Genomic DNA, 25,209 nt, shown 5'->3' on the forward strand with positions numbered 1-25,209 from the left:
CTTCGGGAGAGATGGGAGTGGAGAATCTAGGAAAGGTCTGTAGGTGAGGTTGGATGTGAGCAGCGGCTGTGTGAGATGGATTTTCTGGTGGTAGAGATTAACTAAATGTTGTACCCAGAGTCCCCCAAAGACCATCAGGAGGCCAAATGCGATGCAAAAGCAAAGAGTCTTTTTATTTCGTGTTAACTCGGGTCTGTCTGTCGCTGCAACAGAGCAGGAGAGACCCCGAGCAGCAAGGGGGCGGGGTTTTTAAAGCAAAGGGGGGTTGGGGTCTACAGACTTCGTAGGAACAGACTCGGGCTTATGCGAGTGGCAATCATGTTAGTGACTTTTAAGTGGCTAGGGTTAGTTGGGAGTTATAGTTATTCATTTTTAGGCAGGCCTAGACAAGTCCGAGGCTCTGTCCTTGAGGTGCCATGGAGGCTGGCTGGCCTTGCACGTACTGACTGTGGGGGCTGGCTCAGTGGCCCAGGCTTGTTTCCCTGTCCCTGCTGGCAGGGGCATCAATGATTGTCCTTTGTTCATGGCCCTCTCAGAAACTGCTTGCTAAAGTCTCAGGAAACTGAAATTGAAGCCTGATCTCTGAGAGAAGACTGAGCAGCCTGTTATGGCCTCTGCTTGGTCCTTTCACTAAAGGTGACTTTTGAGCTCACTCTTGCCTAAAAGAAGACTACATTTCAAATATTGTAACAGTAAATAATGGCTCTGAGGAAGGGAAACCTATTTAAAATGTTTTATATTTTTAAAAGCCTAATGTGCAGCTGGGCAGTGGTGGCACACGCCTTTAATCCCAGCACTCAGGAGGCAGAGGCAGGTGGATCTCTGTGAGTTTGAGGCCAGCCTGGTCTGCAGAGTGAGTTCCAGGACAGCCAGGGCTACACAGAGAAACCCTGTCTCAAAACAAAACAAAAACAAATAAACTCCCAAAAGTCCAATGTGCTACCCACTTCGCCTTAGAAACACCTAAAAAAATATTTTTAGATGTTAAATGGCCAATAAAGTTCTGGAAGCTTCTGGGTTTGCTTTGTGTATAATGGTAAATTATTCTAATACTGAGACAGCAGAAGAAACTGATGAGTCAGGCTGGGAAACCATAGAGGAAATCATTGTACTTTTCTATACGAGAGATGTTCCAGAATAGGAACAGTGAAGAGAAGAAGCGTTCTTGTATCAAGGGTACATTTTTTTTTTAAGGGTCAGAGTTTTGTGAATGTGGAATTAATACATCAAATGAATTTGGAACACACTAGAGCTCCAGAGGTAAAGATAAATATGCGACTGTGTCCTGTGTTGTGGAACAGTCGGATAAAGGTGATCCCAAAAGCTGCTGGAAATACACATTTGGCTCACGGGCGAGAGTGCACAGAAAGCATGTCTGAAATTATAAACCCCAAAGACCTGGTGTGGAGAGAAGAGGGCTCCTGAGACTTAAGGAGAGTTTAGTGGAATGTGAAGGAGGCTGCCGCAGGCAGGCTCTGACTTCCGGAGGAAACAGACACTGCCAGACAAGGAACCAGCCTGCAGCCGATGGTCCCGCCTGCAGAATGCACACCCCCAAAGCCCCGGCATTCTGCACGAGGTCCGGGAAAGGGCGGGAAAGGCAGCAGCGCGCGCAGGCGCGTGCGCCGCCAACAGCGGTTGGGTTTAGTGGCAGATTGGGCCCCGAAGAGAATGTAACAATGGAGCTGCCTCCTCCGGGAATCCGGAGGGTTTCCATCAACCCTCTAGAGGCACCCCGCAAGTTTTCCATCTTCGCAGGCATGGTGCCCACCCGCTCATCTTTGGGCCCCTCCTTGGCCTCCGCTGGGACCTCGAAGCTCTTCACCCAGAGCAACCTGAGGGCCCCCAACCTGATGCCGGGCCCCCTTCCCCAGAAGAGCTCCCTCAGCCCCCCGGACGCCATGCGGCGCAGGGTGTCCAACGTCTCCTCCGTGCACTACGCCGACGAGCAAAGCAAGCCGCCACCCTTGGACGCCGACAAAGAGAAGGAGAAGGGCAAGGGCAAGGGCACCGGGACGCGGCTGCTGAACGTGAGTGGGGCCCAGAGCAGGGAGCGGGCAGGATGGCACGATGGCCGGCCCAGGGGTGCCCCAGGGACCGCAGGGGTCGGTGCTCGCAACCCCGAGACCTCCCTGGCGTGAAAGGTGGCCACACTAGACACCTTAGGCAGTTTAGCCTCCCGCAGCGTCATTTTGTCGACTAGGAGATGGAAGACAGTGACAATGTAGATGGTGATGCTCATCGGGACAAACAGTCACTACATGCTCACTGCAGTCAATACCATCGCGGAGATGTCATTTGTCTGGATATCTGCTAACCCCCATATAAACTTTATTCATTCTTTCTTTTATTCTTCCTTCCTTCCTTCCTTCCTTCCTTCCTTCCTTCCTTCCTTCTTTCCTTCCTTCCTTCCTTCTTTCCTTCCTTCCTTCTTTCCTTCCTCACTCTCTCCCTTCCTTCCTTCCTTCCTTCCTTTTTCTTCTTTCTTTCTTTCTTTCTTTCTTTCTTTCTTTCTTTCTTTCTTTCTTTCTTTCTTTCTTTCTTTCTTTCTCTTCTCTCCTTGCTTCCTTCCTTCCTTCCCTCCTCCTCCTTCTCTCTTTCTCTTTCCTCCCTCCCTCCTTCCCTTCTTCCTTCCTTCCCTCCTTCCTTCCTATTTATTTATTTATTTTGTTACGTAGGGTCTTTAATTTGTTTCGTTTTGCTTTACCACATAAGCCCCGGCTGACCTGATACTTGCTATGGAGCCCAGGTTGGTTTCAAACTTTTAGCAACCCCCCCCCCCATCTTAGTGATGGGATGTGGGTGTGTACCACCACACCCGGATATTACCAAGGTCCTTAACTTATGACTCTGGAGGACTAATTCTTCATCCAGTCTCCAGTATTTAGTGGTAACGAGGGGCTGGAGGCATAAATCACAAAGCAGAACCGAATTGTAATTCATCCTATATAAAGGTCATTAGAGGATTATTAGGAAAATTCTCATCCTCTGTTCGCCTTACATTATTAAGAAATAGTGCAGTTAAATTACCCAGAAACGTGGGCTGTGGTGGCGCACGCCTTTAATCCAGCACTCAGAAGGCAGCAGCAGACAGATCTCTTGAGTTCAAAGCCAGCCTGATCTATAGAGCGAGTTCCAGGACAGTCAGGGCTACACAGAGAAACCCTATCTCAATAAACAACATAATTTAGGAACAAATGCTACATACAGAAGATGAGCTCTGTCTCTGTAAAATAATAATTTGATCTCCAAAGTTCCTGCTAATTCCAAGAGTTTAGCATGCTTTTAGAGCACTGTTAGGATGGATTGAGAGCAGATTAAATGCTAACTAAAAGGTACGTTTCTAAGATGTGCTAAGTTAAAAATCACAAAGGTTTGTAAGAGAGATGTGCTTCAGAATCAGACCATGGGCTGAGCTTGTTGTATATGACCTCAAGGAATTTGGGCTTTGTTTCCCAGAATAGTGATTTCTAATATTGTTTTGAACATGGCAGTTCCTTGTCAATGTAAAATTTTCCTCTTGCATAAAAATAACTGGTCTTTATTACTTGCTGATTGTGGAACTATATAACCACAAAAATGAACAAATAAGCCTGGTATTATTAATAGAGTTCTCTCCAGCTCATTGCTTGTTCATTTTTCAGTTTTTCGTTCATCTCTGTTCAATTCTTCTGAGGTGCTTAGTAAAGCCTTGGTATGGGGATGCTAGGGAGATGGCTGAGTAGTGAGGAACGTGTGTACTGCTCTTGCACAGGAACCAGAATTCAGTTCTGTACCCATGCCAGGCAGCTCCCAACCGTCTGTAACTCCAGCTCCAGGAGATCTGGCCTCTGGGGTCACTTACACGCATGTGCACACACTCACAGACAGACGTACAGACGTACACATCCATAAAGAATAAGTCTCTAAAAATATAGATTTTTTTTTGAGCCTCCCCCATAGTCCTCTGGGATGAGAGGGGTAAATGCAGGCATGTGCTCAAATTAAAACTATTTTTAATCGATTCCTAGGCATGAGTTTGAGAATCGCCTCAGAGGAACAGGGGAACGTCGGTGTGGTGACTAGGTTGACAGAGCAGCCAGAGGAACTGGATGAGCTGTGGTGGGGATGGCCCTTAGTTTGTAGAGAGCTGGTCTAATGTGCACAAGCCCTGAGCCCAAGCCCCGCACTTCAGAAACAGTGGCACACGCCTGTACTCATATCAGGAGTCGTAGGCAGAAGGATCAGAAATTTAGGTCATATTTGCCCACAGAGTGAGTTTTAAAGATGGGTGAACTGAGTAAAAGCAGATGGAGGGGTTGTCAGCTTGGTGTGAACTAGAGTCACCCAGGAAGAAGGAACTTCAGCTAAGGAATTGCGTCCGTTGGATTGGGCTGTGCCTGTGTTTCTTGATTGGTGGTTGGCGTGAAAGGACTCAGCCCACTGTGGGCCACACCACCCCTGGGCTGCTGGTCCTGGGTTCTGTAAGAAAGCAGGCTGAAATCTACAGATTCAATGCAATCCCCATCAAAATCCCAACACAATTCTTCACAGACTTGGAAAGAAAAATACTCAACTTTATATGGAAAAACAAAAGACCCAGGATAGCTAAAAGAATCCTATACGATAAAGCAACCCTTGGAGGCATCACCATCCCGGACCTCAAACTCTACTATAGAGCTATAGTAATAAAAACAGCTTGGTACTGGTATAAAAACCGACATACGGACCAATGGAATCGAATTGAAGACCCTGACATTAATCCATGCACATATGAACACCTGGTTTTTGACAAAGGAGCCAAAACTATACAATGGAACAAAGAAAGTATCTTCAACAAATGGTGCTGGCATAACTGGATGTCAATATGTAAAAGATTACAAATAGATCCATATCTGTCACCATGCACAAAACTCAAGTCCAAGTGGATCAAAGACCTAAACATAAATCCAGTTACACTAAACTTAATAGAAAAGAAGATAGGAAGCACTCTTGAACGCATTGGCACTGGAGACCATTTCCTAAATAAAACACCGACAGCACAGACCCTGAGCACAACCATTAATAAATGGGACCTCTCAAAACTGAGAAGCTTTTGCAGGGCAAAAGACACAGTCAATAAGACAAAAAGACAGCCAACAGATTGGGAAAAGATCTTCACCAACCCCACATCTGACAGAGGATTGATCTCCACAATATATAAAGAACTCAAGAAACTAGACATCAAAGCACTGAACAGTCCAATTAAAAAATGGGCTAAAGAGCTAAACAGAGAATTCACAAAACAAGAACTACAAATGGCTGAAAGACATTTAAAGAAATGCTCAACATCCTTAATCATCAGAGAAATGCAAATCAAAACGACTCTGAGATACCACCTTACACCTGTTAGAATGGCTAAGATCAAAAACACCAATGACAACCAATGTTGGAGAGGATGTGGAGCAAAGGGAACACTCCTCCACTGTTGGTGGGAATGTAAACTTGTACAACCACTATGGAAATCAGTATGGCGGTTTCTCAGAAAATTAGGAATCAAACTACCTCAAGACCCAGCCATCCCACTCTTGGGCATATACCCAAAGAATGCTGATACATACCATAAAGATACATGCTCAGCTATGTTCATAGCAGCACTATTTGTAATAGCCAGAACCTGGAAACAACCTAGATACCCATCAACGGAAGAATGGATGAAAAAAATGTGGTACATATACACAATGGAGTACTACTCAGCAGAGAAAAACAATGAAAGCATGAAATTCGCAGGCAAATGGATGGAACTAGAAAATATCATCCTGAGTGAGGTAACCCAAACCCAGAAAGACAGTTATGGTATGTACTCACTCATTGGTGGATTCTAGATATAAAATGAACAATCAGACCACAACCCATAGAACCATAGAGGCTATATATATATAGCATGGAGGTCCGTAGGACGACTGTGGCATATAATAAATTTCAGTTTTACTCAATTATTGAAAAAAAAAATAGCCAAATGAATGGAAACACATGAACTATGAACCAAAGACTGAGGGGCTCCCAGCTGGATCAGGCCCTCTGAATAGGTGAGACAGTTGATTGGCTTGATCAGTTTGGGAGGCATTTAGGCAGTGGGACCAAGTCCTGTGCTCATTCCACGAGTTGGCTGTTTGAAACCAGGAACTTATGCAGGGACACTTGGCTCAGTCTGGGAGGAAGGGACTGGACCTCCCTGGACTGAGTCTACCAAGTCGATCACAGTCCTCGGGGGAGGACTTGTCCTGGAGGAGATGGGAATGGAGGGTGGGCTGGGGGTAAGGGGAGGGCGTGGGAGGGGGGAGAATAGGGGAACCCATGGCTGATATGTAGAACTGAATGGTATTGTAAAATAAAAAATATATATCACAAAAAAAAAAAAAAAAAAAAGAAAGCAGGCTGAGCGAGTCATGGGGAACAAGCCAGTAAGCAGCTTTCTTCCGTGGTCTCTGCTTCAGCTCCTGCCTTCCGATTCTTGTCTTGAGTTCCTGCTCTGACTTCCCTCTGTGATGGACGGACTATGAGCTGTCATATGAAATAGACCCTTTCCTTCCCAAGTTGCCTGCGGTCCTATCGACTTAATGACTTTTCTATTTCTGTGAGGAGACACCATGATCAAGTCAGGGTGTGAAAGAAAGCAGCACTTAATCTGGGTCTCACGGTCCCCAAGGGTGAGCCCATGACCATCGTGACAGGAAGCATAGCGGCAGGTAGGTAGGCATGGTGCTTGAGCAGTAGCTGAGAGCTTGTATCTGATCCACAACATGAGGCAGGGCTAACTGGGAATGGTGTGGGCTTTTGAAAACCTTCAAGCCGCCGGGTGGTGGTGGTGGTGGCGGCGGCGGCGGCGGCGGCGGCGGCAGCAGCAGCAGCAGCAGCAGCGGTGCACGCCTTTAATCCTCCCAGCACTCGGGAGGCAGAGCCAGGCGGATCTCTGGGAGTTCAAGGCCAGCCTGGTCTACCAAGTGAGTTCCAGGAGAGGCGCAAAGCTACACAAGAGAAACCCTGTCTCGAAAAACCAAAAAAAAAAAAAAAAAAAAAAAGAAAAAAGAAAAGAAAAGAAAACCTTCAAGCCACCCTCAGTGACACACCTCCTCTGCCAAGGCCACACCTCCTAACCCTTCCCAAACACTTCCACTGACTGGGACCCAAGCAACCAAATATATGTGCCTATGGGGGCTGTTCTCTTCCAAACCACCACACATAGTATTTGTGATAGCAATAAAGTAAACTGGCACTGTTATTACAGAGAGTTGTCACGATGTTTAAATGGAGGTCAGAGAATAACTTTGTGGCATTATTATGTGGGTCCTAGAGGATCAACTCAGTTCATCAGGCTTAGGCAGCAAACACCTTTACCAGTTGAACAGTTTTGCCAGCCCTTAAAGAGATATTTTTAAAAGTTTTATTAAGCTGGGCAGTGGTGGTGCATGCCTTTAATTCCAGCATTCAGGAGGCAGAGGCAGGCAGATCTCTGTGAGTTCGAGGCCAGCCTGGTCTACAGAACAAGTTCCAGGAAAGGCTCCAAAGCTACACAGAGAAACCCTGTCTCAACACCCTCCCCCCAAAGTTTTATTAAAATGTAGGTTTCTAAGAAAATTGGAAAGATTGGTTATGCATAGTACTTAGATTAAAAATGTGTATTGTCACCCAGGTTTGATGTCATAGTCTCCTGCGTTCAGAGATTAAGATGTCAGGATTGGGACCTTAGGACTAGCCTGGACTGCATAGTGAAAATCTGTATCAAAGACTAAATAAACCAAAACGTGAAGAATTACCCCGTTTCCGTCCCAGTTCTTTGAACTTTAATTCCTTTCAGCAGATCACTACAATTCTTAACGCTGGGCCTTGTCTTCTTCACGACGCCCTCACGTCTCATATGCTGGGATCCAGCATCCTGTTTCCTAAACTGTCATTGATTTCCAGTTATCATGTCTGTTATTTGACATGAACGCCAAGCTCTGGCTTGGGTGTGGGAGACACAGCGGTGGGAAAGCCAGTCCTCTTCCTTCGAGTGCCGGCGTTCCAACGGGACAGTTACAAGTCGCACTCCACGCTAGCGGGGGTAGGAAGGGTGGTGTCAGGAATAACGAGGCTAGAGCAGGGACGGACCGTGCTGTGGGTAGCACATCAAGAGAACGTGTCCCTGAGCAGGGAGCTGTAGAACGAAAGCTGAACGAAGGAGAAGAGGTTGGGGGCGGAAGACAGAGCATTGAGATGGACTAGGCAAGTGTGAGAATTCTGTAGAGTAATTCCGTGTGAAATGTTCAGGAAACACAGTGAGGGAGAGAGAGATTTGAGAGGAGGCTAGAGCTCTTTGCTTAAGTCCCTTCTCACATCTTTTGAAAGAATTGGAGATTCAAATTATTTTTCCTAGCAGATTTATGTTTTCTCTCTTCAGTTTCCCCAAACTTCTTTAATATATACTGTATATGACTCCTCCAGAACATGCTCCTCTGTGATAAATACCAAAATGAAACAGTAGATCTAGAGTGATTGATGGCTCTGCCGGAAAGAGCACTGGCCGCTCTTCTAGAGGACCCAGGTTTGGTTCCCAGCATCCACATGGCAGCTCACAGACCATCTGTACCTCCAGTCCAAGGAGATGTAACACCCTCTCCTGGCCTTGGGCACTATGCATATATGTGATGTGAAGACATGTATGCACACAAAACACCCATATACATAGGATAGATAAATACATTTTTTAAATAAAAAAATAGTCTTCTGAGTGCTTGTACTTTTTTGCTGTATAACTCTTCGTTCTGTTAACTAGTAAAATTGCTTTTCTGTACCCTATTTGTACTTTTTTTTTTTTTTTTTCCGAGACAGGGTTTCTCTGTGTAGCTTTGCACCTTTCCTGGAACTCACCCTGTAGCCCTGGCTGGCCTCGAACTCACAGAAATCCGCCTGCCTCTGCCTACCGAGTGCTGGGATTAAAGGCGTGCGCCACCACTGCCCGGCCCGTATTTTTACTCTAATTATTTACTGTTTTTTTTCTGTTACTTATCTTGTTGCTCTTACTTCCTTCATTGAGATCTTTGTGTTTGGGCGGAGGCCCTTACTGCGCTTAACTGTCTCCCTAGACCTTCCTTGGCAGCATTCCATAAGTTCTGGACGCTGTAGAACAATGTTTGTTTGTCTGGAGTATTTTGAATTTCCCCTTTTCATTTCTTTCACCCATTGGTTACCCAAAGAGCCTGTTGATTCTGTGTAATTCCCACAGGCTGGTGAGATTTCCGGGTCTCTTCTCGCCAATTTCTATTTTCATACCATTGTGGTCAGAAAAGATACTTGATACAGTGTAACTTATTTGTTGACCTCGCATCCTCTATCCTGAAGAACGCTCAGCGTGGTCCAGAGAAGAGCGTGTGTTCTGCTGCTGTTGGATGGAATGCTCTGTGTGTGCTATCTGTCAGTCTCACTCTGAAATGTAGTTTTGAATCTAATGCTTCCTTGTTGATTGGAAACACGATGCCTAGAAAATCTGTTCCTTGTTAAAAGTAGGATACTGTGGAGCTCAATGGCAGTACACTTACCTGTTGTGCTGGGTGTTTGTTTTTAATTATTTACTATTATTTCATGTGCATCGGTGTTTTTGCATGCACGTATGCCCATATGAGGGTGTTGGATCCCCCGGAACTGGAGTTACAGACAGTTGTGAGCTGCCATGTGGGTGCTGGGAATTGAACCTGGGTCCTCTGAAAGAGCAAAAGAGCAGCCACTGACATCTCGCCATCTCCTCAGCTGGCTTTTTTGTTGTTGTTTTTTGAGACAGGGTTTCCCTGTGTAGCTTTGGAGCCTTTCCTGGAACTCACTCTGTAGACCAGGTTAGCCTTGAACTCACAGAGATCTGCCTGGCTCTGCCTCCTGAGTGCTGGGATTAAAGGCGTGGTGACCGCCTGGCTTGTGCTGACTATTTTCAAGTCAACTTGACACAAGCTAGACTCATTGAAGGGGAGGAAACCTCAGTTCATCTGGCTGTAGGGAAGCCTGTGGGGCATTTTCTTAATTAGTGATTTGTAGGTGTTTGTTTTGTTTGTTTGTTTTAAACTCTTGGCTCTTCGGGGACCCACCACCAAGCTCATGCTATCTTGGGCACTTTGAAATTCTGTTCATTTCTGAGATGTGTCTATCTTTTCCTTTTTTTATTATTCTCTCCTACATTACACCCTGACTGCAGTTTCCCCTCTGTCCACTCCTCCCATCCCCCCTACCTTCCCTGTACCCCAGATCCACTCCCCCTCCTTTCCCTTTAAAAAAAGAGCAGGCCTCCCAGGGATATCCACTGAACATGTCATAACAAGTTTCGATAAGAATAGGCACAAACCCTCATATCAAAGCTGGACGAGGCTAGAAAAGGATCCCAAGAACAAGCAAAAGAGTTAAAGACACTCATTACTCTCACTGTTGGGAATCCCACAAGAACACTCAGCTACACCACTATAATGTATATGCAGAGGTCCTAGTTCAGACCCATACGGGGCCCATGATTGTTGCTTCAGTCCCTGTAATCCACTTTGAGCCCTGCTTAGTTGATTCTGTAGGCAGTGTTTTCATAGTGTGCTTGACCCCGCTGCCTCCTACAATCCTTCCTTCCCCTCTTCTGTAGAATTCCCCTGGCTCTGCCTAGGCTTTGGCTGTGGGTCTCTGCATCTTCTTCCATCTGTTGCTGGATGAAGTTTCTCTGATGACAGTTGGGCTAGGCACCTTTCTATGAGTATAGCAGAATATTGTTACTAATCATGCCATTTATTTTTTCCAGTCGTATCTGGGTCTCTGGGCTGTCCAGCCCCTTGTTCTTGTCCATCCAGGAATGTCAGGCACGGGTTCCCTCTCATGGCATGGATCTCAAGTTGGATCGTTGGTTGGCCACTCCCAAAAGTTCTGTGCCACCATCTTGCAGACAGGACAGATTGTAGGCTGAAGAAGGTTTTGTGGCTGGGTTGGTGTCCCAGTCCCACTGCTGAAAGCCTTGCCTGGTTACAGAAGATAGCCAGTTTAGGCTCCATATCCCCTATTACTAGGAATCTCTGCTAGGGTCCCTTTAGAAGATTCCAGGGAGTTTCCACTGCACTAGGTTCCACATCCTCCTGCCCAGCCGCCCCCTAATTCCAGCCATCTCTCCCAGTACTCTCTCCCTCCATCCCCCCTCCCCTCCCCAACCCGATCCCTCATGTTTCCATCCTCACCAGCCCCCAGTCCAGGCAGAAATAAGAAAGAAATGAAAGACTTCCTAGAATTCAATGAAGTCAATGCACAACATACCCACACTTATGGGACATGACGAAAGCAGTGCTAAGAGGAAAGGAGGCATCCAGTGCCTGTGTAAAGACATTAGAGAGATCTCACACTAGCAACTCAACAGCACACCTAAAGTCTCCAGGGCAGAAAGAAGCAAGCTCACCCAAGAGGAGTAGACAGCAGAAAATAATCCAACTAAGGGCTGAAATCAATAAAATAGGAACAAAGAGAACAATACAAAGAATCAGTGAAACAAAGAGTTGGTTCTTTAGGAAAATGAACAAGATAGACAAACCCTTACCCAAACTAACTAAAAGACAAAGAATATCCAAATTAACAAAATCGGAATTGGAAAGTGGGACATAACAAGAGACACTTAAGAAATCCACAGAATTGTTCATTAGGTTCTACTTTAAAAATTTGTACTCCACAAAATTGGAAACTCTAAAAGAAATGGACATTTTCTCCATAGATACCACTTACCAAAGTTAAATTAAGATCAGATAAATAATTTAAATAGACCTGTAACCCCTAAGGAAATAGAAGTCGTCATTAAAAATCTTCCAACCAAAAAAAGGCCAGGGCCAGAAAGTTTCAGCACAGAATTCTACCAGACTTTCAAAGAAGAGCTAATATCAATACTCTTCAAATTACTCCTCCCCCCAAAAAAATAGAAACAGAAGGAATATTGCCCAAGTCATTTTATGAGGCTATAGTTAACCTGATACCCAAGCCACACAAAGACTCAACAAAGAGTATTACAGACCAATTTCTCTCATGAATATTGATGCAAAAATACTAAATAAACTACTTGCAAACCAAATCCAAGAACACATTAAAAGATCATCCACCATAATCAAGTAGGTTTCATCCAGAGATGCAGGGGTAGTTCTATATATGAAGATCTGTCACTGTAATATACCATATAAACAAACTGAAAGAAAACAACCACATGATCATCTCATTAGATGCTGGAAAAAGCCTTGGTCAAAATCCAACACCCCTTCATGATAAAGGTCTTAGATTAGGAATAAAAGGGACATACCTAAATATTATAGCAAACCAACAGCCAACATCAAATTAAATGGAGTAAAACTCAAAGCATTTCCACTAAAATCAGGAACAAGACAAGGCTGTCCACTCTCCCCATATCTATTCAATATAGTACTTGAAGTTCTAGCTGGAACAATAAGACAACCGAAGGAGATCAAGGGGATACAGTTTGGAAAGGAAGAAGTCAAAGTATCACTATTTGCAGATAATATATATAAGTGACCCCCAAAATTCTACCAGGGGACTCCTACAGCTGATGAACACCTTTAGTGCCATGCAGAATACAAACTTAAAAAAAAAAAATCAGTAGCTCCACTAAACACAAATGACAAATGGGCTGAGAAAGAAATCAAGAAAGAACACTCTTTATAACAGCCACAAATAATAATATAACATATCTTGGGGTCACTCTAACCAACCCAGTGAAAGACCTGGATGACAAGAACTTCAAGTCTTTGAAGAAAGAAATTGGAGAAGATATCAGAAGATGGAAAGATCTCCCATCTCATGGATAGGCAGGATTAGCATAGTAAAATGGCCATCTTACCAAGAACAATCTACAGATTCAACTCAATCCCAATCAAGATTCCAACACAATTTTTCACAGACCTTGAAAGGACAATACTCAGCTTTATAACTTCATGTGGAAAAACCAAAAACCCAGGCTAGCTAACACAATCCTGTACAATAAAAGACTTCCAGAGGCATCACCATCCCTGATTTCAAGTACTACTACAGAGCTATAGTAATAAAAACTGAATGGTTTTGGAATAAAAACAGATAGGTGAATCAATGAAATCGAAGACCCAGATATAAATCCGTGTACCTATGGATACCTGATTTTTGACAAAGAAGCATAACAGAAAAAACAAAGCATCTTCAAAAAATGGTGCTGGTCTAACTGGATGTCAGCATGTAGGAAAATTCGAACAGATCTTTATCTATCATCCTGCACAAAACTCAAGTCCAAGTGGATCAAAGACTTCAGCATATATCCAGATACATTGAACCTAATAGAAGAGAAAATGACGAATAGTCTTGAGCACATTGGCACAGGAAACAACTTCCTGAAAAGGGTTTATGTGTGTGTGTGTGTGTGTGTGTGTGTGTGTGTGTGTGTGTGTGTGTGTGTGTGTGTGTATCTTGAAACAACACTCATTTCATTGGTCTTTGTATCATTGTGGAATTTACTATTGTAAATTCACCATACTAAGTCCATTTAGTGTTTGTGTGTGTGTGTGTGTGTGTGTGTGTGTGTGTGTGTCCAGGTATGACCATTTGGAATTGAACAATCTTTATGGGACATCCTCCCTGGAGAAAATGGACCCTCCCTCTCTCTGCAGCCATTGACTGCCTGTAGCTCTTCATCTAGTGGTGGACCTTGTGGAACTTCCCCATTCACATCAGCATGTCAATGGTTGTTATCATCATGCAGGTCTTATTCAGGCAATCATATTGTTGAGATTTCATGGGTGCAATTTCCCTGTCATGACTACAGGACAGTATTTAGTGGGATGTGTTGCCACAACCTGTGTGGCTTGGGTTCTGGAACCCTGGAAATCTGACTAGGGGCAGTGAAGAAATGCAGAACTGATAGACACACAGACACACATACAGGAAAGCTGGGGTCACCGCAGTGTATTTATTACATATAGCACAGGGGAAAGGAATTAGCTAGTTAGTTAGTTAGTTAGTTAGTTAGTCTTGGTAGGAGGTCTCTGTAGGTGAGCAGTCTCAGGCTGTAAATATCCAGGAGAAAGAAGCTACAGTTGCTAGTTTTTACACACACTGCTAACATTCACACTCACACCAGAAGAAGGCTTTGCCTCTCAGCCTTACTCATGGTTCTGAGGTGTTGGTCCTTGACAAGGCGGTGCCCATGTCAGCAATACGGATTCCCTCAGGACTTCATCTGTTCTTTATTCATTTACTCAAAGTTTCCTCGGCTCCCCACAAGGTGTGCTGGTCTTCTGACTCTTACCGATTGTCTTCCTCTCCCATGATTTTCCCTTGGGTGCATGGTGGCATTGCAGGTGTGTCAGTTGGGTTTGGGCACCCAATTTTGTGGATCTCTGTAATCGTCTCCATCTATTGCAAAAAGGAACTTCTTTGATGGGGTAAGAGGTACATTTATTTATCTGTGGGTATAAGGATAAGTATTTAGGGTATAATTAGAAATTATATTAGTTTAGGAAAACGGTAGTTGTAGGTTTTCCTTTAGTGTCTGTGACTTCTCTAGTCATGGGTAGTTGGCTAGGTTTTCATTGATGGGTGTGAATTCCCTCCCATCAGGCCAGCCTTGGGTTCAGTTAGACAGCTGTTGGTTACCTGCAAGATAAAAGTGTCACTACTGTTTTATTGGGGATATCTTGCTGGGCTGGTTATTATTGTGGTCCCTAGACTTTACAGAGAGGTATGACTCATTGCTTCTCTCCCTCGGCAGCATCCATAACACCTTCACATACCATGAGAGCAAGACCCCATGGAGGAGGCTTCCAAAGGAGAAGGATGACCATCAATACAGAAAAAAAAAAAAAAACTCTCCCAATTTTCTTCCTGTAATAAGTTTGAATGCAGATGATCTGATTTTTCTTATTCCCAGTGGCCTGTTACAGGATTCAAGCATGCTATACTTTTTTAAGCGATGGGAGGTAAAGGATACTGTAAATGTGACTGGTGGTTCTTATTTGATGTTCTGATGTCCTTAATTCCCCCATCATGTCTTTCTTTCTCCTTTCTGTCATGCATTCAGGGGACCCCGCTTCTTCTCAGTCTTCTTCAACAAGAAGCAGTACTCCTCTGAGGATCCCACACTTGGTCCTCCAGGGCTCTCTCTCACCCAGCGCTGGACCATCTGTGTTGACTTTCTCCTCAACTCTGTCTCTTCTATTGCCTCTGCTCTCCTCTACTATTCTCCACAGTCACTTATGGATTCTCTTGTCTTGAGCTCTGTTCCCATAGGTTTGTGCTGGAATTTTTACTTTATTTCTCTCCCTAAAGGAAATCTGGAAATTGTGAGGCCATTCTTTAATGTGTCCTATGTTTGTTCACACACATGTGTGCTTTTCTCCTCTTTTTTGATTTCCTTGATAATTCCATATTTACTATGTATACTTTTATTTCTTTGTTTACCTACTGATGAACTTATTGAAGCTAGAAATGAGTTTCATATTCATAGTTATATCCACTGCCTAGAGCACCAAATATTACACACTCAGAAAATATTGAATTAGAATAATATTTTATCCAGTTATGTTCTACTTTTTCTTCTAAAGTGTTGAATTAATTTATTTTAATTATAGATGCTAAGAAAAACTCTTCAAGGGTCTGACAGTGAGGAAATGATAACAGCACAGGAAACACCAAATTTGATACCATTTGGAGATGTGGTATGTATGAGTAACCTTCAGTAAGCCTGCACAGATCATTTCTAATTTGATATGAAACATAGCTGATATTTGTTATCTGGTAATTGACAAGTATGTGAAGAAAATAGTCCTCTGTGATAAATATGATCATGAATTTTTTATTTACATGAGCCATAAAACCATTAAATACTTACCAAAATTATTGGAAAACATTCTAGTTCACAGAAACAATGTTTTGTAGAATAAAGATTCCCCAGGGACTGGAGAGATGGCTCAGCGGTTAAGAGCACTGACTGCTCTTCCAGAGGACCCGGGTTCAATTCCCAGCAACCACATGGCAGCTCACAACTGCCTGTAACTACAAGATCTGACACCCTCACACAGACATGCATACAGGCAGGACACCAATGCACATAAAATAAAAATAAATTATTAAAAAAAAAAGATTCCTGATCACCTGACATAACTGTAAGACATTGATTTGAGGCCCAACCTAAGATCTGCTGCTGTCACATGTCTGTCTGAAGGAGGAGTCTATGAACCAGTGTTTTTGTTGAGCTCAGGTGATTATACGTCGTCCAGATTGACCTGTGGTTTGAACACTGACCCCTTCACCGCTCTTCCATCCCCCTCTCCAAACCGCAGAAGGAAGAGTTTCTGTGGCCACAAACATTGTTTGGGCTGGTGATATGGCTCAGTGGGTAGAGACACTCGCCTCTGCCAAGCCTGAAGACCTTCCTTTGAACCCCAGGAACCCCATGGTGGAAGGAGGAACCAGCTCCTCCTGCAAGCTGTCCTCTGGCCACCATAACCATGCCATTATGCACATGTCTGCAGACAGACAGACAGACAGACACACACACACACAGGTGGGCTGGTGAAAGGGAAAGGGGAGAAAGGAAAGAGTGAACGTAATAAAATTTTTAAAGAAGAAAAGTATTTTAAAAAGCTTCTTCTGTGTGTGTGTGTGTGTGTGTGTGTGTGTGTGTGTGTGTGTGTGTGTGTATCAGTACGTACTTGTATGTATGTGCACCACGTGTGTTCCCGGTGCCCAAGGAGGCCGGAAGAGGACGTCAGATCCCTTGGAACTGGTGGCTTGATGTGGGTGCTGGGGACTGAACTTGGGTCCTGTGCAGAGTGCAATGTGCTCTTAACCACGGAGATGTCTTTCCAGCCCCAAGAAACCATACCTTCTAGTAAGAACAAACAACAAAGAACTTCTAATGTGAAAAACCCAACACGAGTGTGCTTTAAAAATTTAAAAATAAGGTTCAATGTAAAGTGTAAGAAAGTTAAAAAATGTGCTTGCCTTTGTGTTCTTGTTTTGGTTGCTGTAGGTCGGCTGCCTGGCTGTTCACATAAAGACTTGTAGACAGTTTTCTCACAGGTGTATCCTTTTGGCTTGTAGATCACAGTGTCAGCATGCCCTGCTGTTCTGGTTACTGATTGCTGAGTCACTAACCACTGGAAAACATAGCTTGAAACACTAACCATTTTATCACCAAACACTCCGCTCACCCACCAGGTGGAACTTCTTCACAGTGTTAGCTTTGGCTACCATCGGGCAGTTCAAAGGGACTGGGATGCTCAACCCTTCAGTGTGGATGCGCGCAATGTCGGACTTGGCCGGGTGGGTGGTTAGAACGCTTGTTCTCTTCATGGGATCACTCACATCCTCCTGTACTCAATTTCAGTTTACAAAATGTCATACACATTTCAAATAAAACCTGGATTATTGTAGTTTTTCCTGTTCCCTTAAATGTTACTCTTTGGTGAATATTTCTGTCATCCATCCTAAGGCCGTTTTCAGTTGCAATCACTGGATTTATGTTAAAATGATCATAAAAGCCTGCTCTGATTCAAGGACAGCAAAAATAAATCCCACTTTTCAGTGTAGAAGAAAAAAAAGAGATTTTTGGCTATCTGTAATTTACCTCAATCTCCATGTAAACTAAAGGAAAAATAATGCTAGTTTATTATAAGCAATAAGTCTACTTCCCTTAAACATGTTAAAAATAATTTACTTTAAATTTGTGCCTTGCTTTTGGTTCTTTGAGACTGTCTTTCTATGAAGCCCAGGCTGGCCTTGAACTCTCAATTCTTTAGTCTCAGCCTCCCAAGTGTTGAACTACCATACTCCTCTGTTCTTATTTTTAAACCATTTTCATTATGGTATTTCTTTTTCTTCTTTTGTATAAAGGGAATTTTTCAAAGAATTCTCTATAGAGATGTTTTAAGATACTTAAATCTTAAAGATATTTTTTAATTCATCAAGTACTGGGAAAGCAACATCGTACGGTAAAATGAGGGCCATAGTGAAGTGAATCAGAGCAGAACACTTTGCTATAAATTCTGTCGTAAGATTCAGTTACTCTTAATTTATATGATTATTTATATATACGTCCCTAACTCTTTGGCTGGCTCTTGGGACCCTATTCCTCATCCTGGATTGTTGTCCCCAGCCTTAATACCAGGGGAGGTGCTTAGTCCTACCGTAACTTGATATGCTTTGTTGATAGCCATGGGAGGCCTGCCCCTTTCTGAACAGAAACAGAGGAGGAGTTGTAGCTGAATAAATCTTCCCCACTGGCTGATACCCAAATAACCAGTCAGAGGCTTCATATTAACTACAAACTGTTTGGGCCATGGATCAGGCTTCTTGCTTGCTAGCTCTTACACCTTAAATTAACCCATTTCTATTAATCTACATTTTGTCACATGGCCATGGCATTACCGGTCTGCTGGCATCTTGCTTTTTGGTTGGCTGGATGGCGTCTGCCCAATCCACCTTTCTTCTCCCTGTATCTCTCTTCGATTTCCTGCCTGGCTATAACCTGTCTTGCCATAGGGCAGAGCAGCTTCTTTATTAACCAGTGGTAGCAACACATATTCACAGCATATAGAAAGATACAGCAAGGAGTGGATTGTGGGGGTGGGGGCGGGCAGAGGGGAGGTGGGGGAGGGAAGGATACGAGAGGAGGAAGGGAAACTGTGGTCAGGATGTAAAATTAATTAATTAATTAAAGACTTCTATACAGAATAATTACATATAGAATATAATGTCGATTATATATTATAAATACTTAGTCACCTTAAAATAATATATAGAAAATTTGCAAAGGAATTTTGGTAAGAATGTGAGAATAAAGATATGGTAGGTATGTAGAGAAGAATAAACATTCCTATAGAGGTAAAAACATTGTTTTGAAAGTTTTTTCTGTTGTTTAATATACTCTAACTTTATTTTCTATCTGTACTTGATTGATCTAATTTGGTCTGGATTGTTTAATAGATTTTACAATGTGTTATTTGATCAATTACAACAAAACTTGTTTCCTAAATATTTTATTTTCAGTCATTATACAACAGCATGTTAACATGTTCATTCGTGTCTCTATAAACCACATCGTGAAATGCACAAAACTTCGGAACCTGAGAGCTGTTAACAATGAAAAGAACCTTGTCCTTAGGTTTGATGAAGTGAAGTATTTTTCTGTACAGGTAATGGTAAAATCCTCTTCTCGATATGATGATGTGTCTTTATAGTTTCAAATGTTCTAAGTACTTACATCTTTTTGGGGGGGGGGAAAAAAAGAAAGGCAGACAAGAACCAAGAGTCCCGCTTTTTCACTGGGGGTTTTGCAATGTTTCTCTCCCGTGCGGTGGCCTGGGGGCGCGTTCCTGAGGACACCGAGCTGTGAAGCGCCTGCGTGCGTGCGTGCGTGCGTGCGTGCGTGCGTGCGTGCGTGCTTCTTCCCTGGCAGGCTCCTGAATGACTGTCTTAAGCCATCTAAGCGTTTGCCTAAGGAAGGCCCCCTCCTCCTCCTCCTCCTCCCCCCTCCTCCTTTCCCTCCTTCTCCTCCTCCCCCTCCTCCTCCCTCCTCCCTCCTCTGCAGTGTGGTCCGTGGTTCTCCATCCTTTCTTCCTGTTCCTTCCCCTCCTCCAGTATCTTCTCCCCATATGGACTCCTCCTGCTGTTTTCACATAGATGACACAATCTTTGTAACAATCCCAAATACCTCTCTCCCTGCCCCCTTTCTCTTCAAACACAGAGACAGACAGACAGACAGACAGACAGACAGACACACACACACACACACACACACACACACACACACAATCTTCACAGATGTAGAAACTGAGGCACTACATGGAGTTAGAGGGCTCGTTGGGGCCCTGACGCTGGGACTGCGTCAGTTCCGCTTGAAATCATACTCCATTAAACTGCCTCTCAACAGGAACTTGTGCTTCTGTTTCCAGTTAAGCTTCTTAAAAGCTTACATAGATCTCAAAGCTTTCTTTAAAACAGTGACCGATTGCCCAGGGGTCAAGAGTACCGGCTGCTCTTGAAGAGGTTCAGTTCCCAGCACCCACGTGAGGATGTAACTCCAGTCTTAGGGTATGTGACGTCCCCTCTGGCCTCTGTGAGTACCTGCATGCACAGTGTGCAGACATACACTCAAGCACATGCACATATACACATAAAATAAATAAATCTTTTCAAAAGCAGTAGTGCTATACTATAGAGTTACAGGGTTCATTAATTAGTCCAAGAATTTCTAAAAAATTGTTTTATATTGCGTTTTACTGACATTCTAAAGCATTTCATCTATGCTCCATATGTCATTGTAAACTTTATTTCAATTAAATGTTGAGTAGGAAAGATAATGTTTAGGCCTGAATTCTTAAACAGTAACAAGAGGGAGGGCTCAGTGAGCAGAGGCATTGGTACCAAGCCCAATGACTTGACTTTGATTTCTGGGTCCCCATGGAAAAGGAGAAACCAATCCCTACAAAGCTGTCCTCTGACCTCTACCTGTGCACGGGGGCACATGTGCTCCCCCTCACATACATACATATGTACATGAATAAATGAATGTAGAAAGGACACCAAACAAGGCATAGTTTGAAATTAATCTAGTCTATTGGAATGTCAGTTGTATAAAGCGATGGCTTTCCCTGACATTTTCATACATGTGAAGAACATACTTAGATCATACTAAGCTCTCCATCATCCTTCTTCTTCCCACCCCTTCCCTTTCCTCCTCCTAATCACTGATAGCCCTCTTTCTCCTCTTGTGTCCCCTTTCTTTTTCCCTAAACTCCAGTCAGGAGAGAGCACTGGTCTTGTGAGTCTGGCATATTGTGCTCAGCACGATCGTCTCTAGTCCCCTATTTTTTCCTGGAAATGACATAGTTCCACTCTTCTATGACTGACCGACACGTCACTGTGTGTGTGCTACATTTCTGACACCCTTCAGTCCATTTCCGGACCCCTAGGCCAATGAGCCACCATCAGCATGGGTATGGAGGCCAACGCTACTGTGTGCTGACTTGGACTCTCCTGTAGCGGAAGGGGTGTGACTGGACCAGATGGTCATTCTGTCTTCAGGTTTTTAAGGAACTTCCTTACCGCTCTCCATTCCCACCAGTGATGCACAGCCCAGCCCCGAATCCTCCCAACCCTGTCTTGTTTTCTTCTAGATAAGAGCTTTTCTGATTGGAGCAAGATGGAATCCACGTTGTTTTGATTTGCAGTACCCCGATGGTCAAAAACGTTGAGCATTTCTTCACGCTCTTTTTGTTATTTGGGTTTATCATTTGAAATGTAACTATCCAGCTCATTTGCCCATTTGTTGACTGGGGGTTATTTATTCTTTCAGCGTTTTGTCCTCTGAGTCCTTTACGTATTCTGGATATTAATCCCCTGCCTGGTGAGCAGCTGGCAACAAGAATTTGTTTTCCGGTGCCGAAGCTTTTCAGCTGCTGCACGCCGGCTTGCCCGTGCTGGCTGTTGTTCCCGAGCTGCTAGAGCTCTGTTCAGAAAGTCCCTGCCTCTGAGTGTGTCTGAAGTGCTTTTCTCTCGGTCTGTAAAGGCTCAGGTCTTAACACTAACCTCTTCCATCACCTCTGGATTTGTTTTTATACAAGGCGAAAGGTGGGGATCTAGATCTTTCTTCTGCATGTGGGTATTTGGTCTTTTCTAGCACTGTTTGCTGAACTAACTGTCTTTTCTCCAGTGTATATTTTTTGTGCCTGTGGAAAATCAAGTGTCCGTATGACCTTAGGTCTGGGCCCTGTAGTTGACGCCATTGTCTACGGCTGGCTTTGTCCCAGTGCCAGGCTGGTTTTGTTGCTCTGGCTCTGTTAGGATAATTTGAAATCAAGATAGCTCTAGCGTTATCCTTTCTGCTTAAGATACCGGAATCACTTCATCTTTGTATGCAATTTCAGTTGAGTGTTGAATGCACCTTTTTATGTATAGTTAAAAAGACAAAGCAGGCAATAGGTGATTCAAAGGATCATCATTAATATTAGACATAAACAGGTCCTGATTTTGTTGATATTAGAATATGTGGAATGGTGAACTTGAAAAGTCACAAAGCTAACATGTAAAAATTAATAATTAGTGATGCCCATGGTATAGTATACCTTATGGATGTATTTATTTGGAAATGATGTCTGAAATTCAGACTTGTGATTTAATACTTCTTGTGGTGGTATTGTGTTCCCCAAAATATTGTGTACCTTAATAAACTTACCTGGGGTCAGAGAACAGACAAGCCACTAGTTAGGCAGTGATAACACACGCCTTTAATCCTAGCATTCCAGAGACAGAAATCCCTCTGGATCTCTGTGAGTTCAAGGCCACATTGTAAATAGCCAAGCCTGGTGACACACGCCTTTAATCCCAGAAAGCCAGCCTTTAATCCCAGGGAGTGGTGGTAGAAAGCAGAAAGATATATAAGGCGTGAGGGCCAGAAACTAGGAGAATTTGGCTGGTTAAGCTTTTGGCTGGTTAAGCATTTGGCTGGTTAAGCTTCAGGCTTTTAAGCAGCAGTTCAGCTGAGAGCCATTGGGATGAGGACACAGAAGCTTCCAGTCTGAGGAAACAGGACCAGCTGAGGAATTGGCAAGGTTAGCTGTGGCTTGTTCTGTCTCTCTGATCTACCAGCATGGACCCCAATAACTCGCCTCGGGTTTGATTTTATTAATAAGAACTTTTAAGATTCCTGCTACAACTTCTTTTCATGCATTTTTATATTGAGGTTCCCAGACGTCAAGATGATGAGCGGAATAATATTTTCTTGGAACTAATGCAAGATGCAGGAAACATAGAAAAACCTCCCCTTTCCTTGGGCAGTGTTGAATCACACCTTTATGAAGTAATACAGGTATGTATAAAATATCCATTTTACCCCCAGCTACATGGGGACCCATACCTGTAATCTCAGTACTTGGGGGGCGGGGTACAGAGAAGACAGTTATGAGTTCAAGGTCATCCTCAGCCACATAGTGATTTCAAGGCCAACCTGGGCTATGTGAGACATTGTTTCCAAAACAAACAAACAAAAAAAGTAAAAAAGAAACCTTCTATTTTTTTTTTAAATCTTGGTACCATACTGTCTAGTTGGTATTTGTCATTGTGGCTTCTGATGTCTGGTGGATTCTTTTTGTTTATCACATGCATAGGAAACAAAGTTCATTATAAAGGTATAAAAACATTAGGATTGTCAGATAGCATGAGGCTTAAACTAAGAACACTGAATTCCCAAGCAAGAGCATGTCATTGGGGCAACTGGGGGCTGCATGGAGGGGTCTGCATTACTCTCTGCCTTTGAGTGGTGTGTGGGCTTTGGAGAAGTAAGTGCCTTTGCTTTCGGGGTCCGTAGGAAACACAGTGCAGGGTGGTGGCGAGCAGGAAAGAGGATGCTTACCAAAGTACTCCCAGGTAGCATGTAAGGTTCTCAGCCGTGAAGCTGGGAGCAGTAAAGATGCTCAGGAAGAAGAATAAACCACAGATGTTGGGTAGGGTAGGAGAAATAACCACAGATGGGGACGGAGGACGACAAAGACTTCAGAGCCTGTCCACGCCCTTGGGGTGTGAAAGGTCTCCCACCTATCCAGGAGCTTGTCATGGAGGTTTGCATTTAACCCTCGAAACCAGAATCGGGGGTGATTTCCAGAGAGGGAAGTCCACCCAGCAGGAACGTTGCTGCCCCTGCACATCTATTTTTATCATTAGCAACTGGATTTTCCTTCTCCTGAACATTCATTGTATTTGTATTTTAATTTAGTTAAAAATTATGTTGTACTTGTATTTTAGCTATTGAGTTCATATATCTTTAAAAATGATTTTATTTTATAATACACTTTAGATAAATTGCAGATACAACCATGAGTAATTCTACATTTATTTTCTAGAAAGGCTGCTTTACCGAAGTCTTGCAAATGATGCATAGACACACAGTAAGAGCTTTACAAACTTTCCTAAGATTTATGCATGTGTGATATTTTAACACTGTATAGAATTGACTCTGATAGTTCATAGCCTAATTTTAAAAATTTTTTCATTACACTAACCATAGCCATGTGAATTAGTAAAAATATGTGACATAGAAAAAACCACAATATTTGCTCATAAATTATTCATTTTAATATAAAAACTTGGTATCATTTTCAGACTCAATTTAGTTTTTTATATTTTTATAATAATTTTCAAAATTAGGATATAATATCGTTCCCTCTTCCATTTTCTCCCTCCAGCCCTCCCATGCACCCCTCTTGCTCGTTCTCAAATTCATGGCCTCTTTTTCTTTAACTGTTATGTATATACATAATAAATATGTTTGATCTTGTTAGTAAATTGTGGAAGAGAGGATTAGGAATCACCGGACGAGACAGGGAAGTGCTTCTGGCTGCTTTCAGTGCACAGACCAAAGAGCCTTGCTGGAGAGTCCCCGGGAGGTGTTTGCAGCTCCTGATTCTGAACGGACTTAGATGTTAGTAATTTGATTAATTGGGCAATCCGAGACACTTCTGCTGTCTCCTGGCCAGAACGGGGGTGAGGAACACATCAAGTCACTGAGCATGGGCTCCTTTTTCCCTTCACACGTGGTCAACTTGGGTTCAGAGGTGAGGTTGCTTGTCTCGGTCTGAATTTGATCTGGGGTGCCGTTGAAAGGCATGTGAGTAAACCATCTGAAATACATGCATATATAAAATATGTACATATACGTCAATATCTTAGCATGATCCTACTAATTATTCTAGGTTAAAACTTTGCACATTTGACCATTGGCATTGTATTTTTTAAGATGAAATTTTAAGGTGAAAGGCTCACCACATTCCGGGGACTGAACCAAACTTTCTTGGAGTTCTTCCTGTAAATGAGCTTTGGTCCTTTTTCCCAGAAGATTGAGACATGGCCACTTCCTGTCTCTCCTCTAACATCATCATTCTGCTTTCAGTTTATCTGCAGGTTGGAGGTGGAGTTCATGTTTTCCTACGGAAACTTTGGTTATGGATTTTCACATCAGGTTAGTTCCCTTCTTTTAAAAAACGTATTCTGTTTTAGCTCATCACTTAAACCATTCTGTTCTAAGCCTCTGTTTTTTTCCAGCTGGGCAACTTTAAAAAATAAGCATTTTTAGGGCTAGCATACAGAGCCTGATGACCTGGGTTCAATCCCAGGAGCCCACAGGGTGGAAGGAGAGAGTCTTCTCCCACAAGGTGTCCTCTGACCTCAGGCATGTACCTCCCTAAA

At 43.3% G+C, this 25,209-nt stretch overlaps 1 protein-coding gene across 3 annotated transcripts in view; it reads left to right on the forward strand.

The window, feature by feature from the left end:
* Positions 1–1,497: 1,497 nt before the first annotated feature.
* Catspert (catsper channel auxiliary subunit tau) overlaps positions 1,498–25,209 on the forward strand; it is a 97,001-nt gene continuing 73,289 nt past the window's right edge. Inside the window, exons 1-7 of one of the 3 annotated variants that reach the window (XM_076550342.1) lie at positions 1,498–2,030; positions 15,597–15,683; positions 17,000–17,051; positions 19,018–19,163; positions 22,712–22,837; positions 23,868–23,912; positions 24,914–24,982. In XM_076550342.1, coding sequence (XP_076406457.1) covers positions 1,545–2,030; positions 15,597–15,683; positions 17,000–17,051; positions 19,018–19,163; positions 22,712–22,837; positions 23,868–23,912; positions 24,914–24,982 — 1,011 coding nt within the window. In that variant the 5' untranslated portion in view covers positions 1,498–1,544. The remainder of the gene's footprint in view (positions 2,031–15,596; positions 15,684–16,999; positions 17,052–19,017; positions 19,164–22,711; positions 22,838–23,867; positions 23,913–24,913; positions 24,983–25,209) is intronic. The other 2 variants (XM_042260321.2, XM_042260323.2) reach the window with 2 other exon arrangements.

Source organism: Peromyscus maniculatus, chromosome 13 (genome assembly GCF_049852395.1).
Source record: "Peromyscus maniculatus bairdii isolate BWxNUB_F1_BW_parent chromosome 13, HU_Pman_BW_mat_3.1, whole genome shotgun sequence".
NCBI classification, from domain to species: Eukaryota; Metazoa; Chordata; class Mammalia; order Rodentia; family Cricetidae; genus Peromyscus; species Peromyscus maniculatus.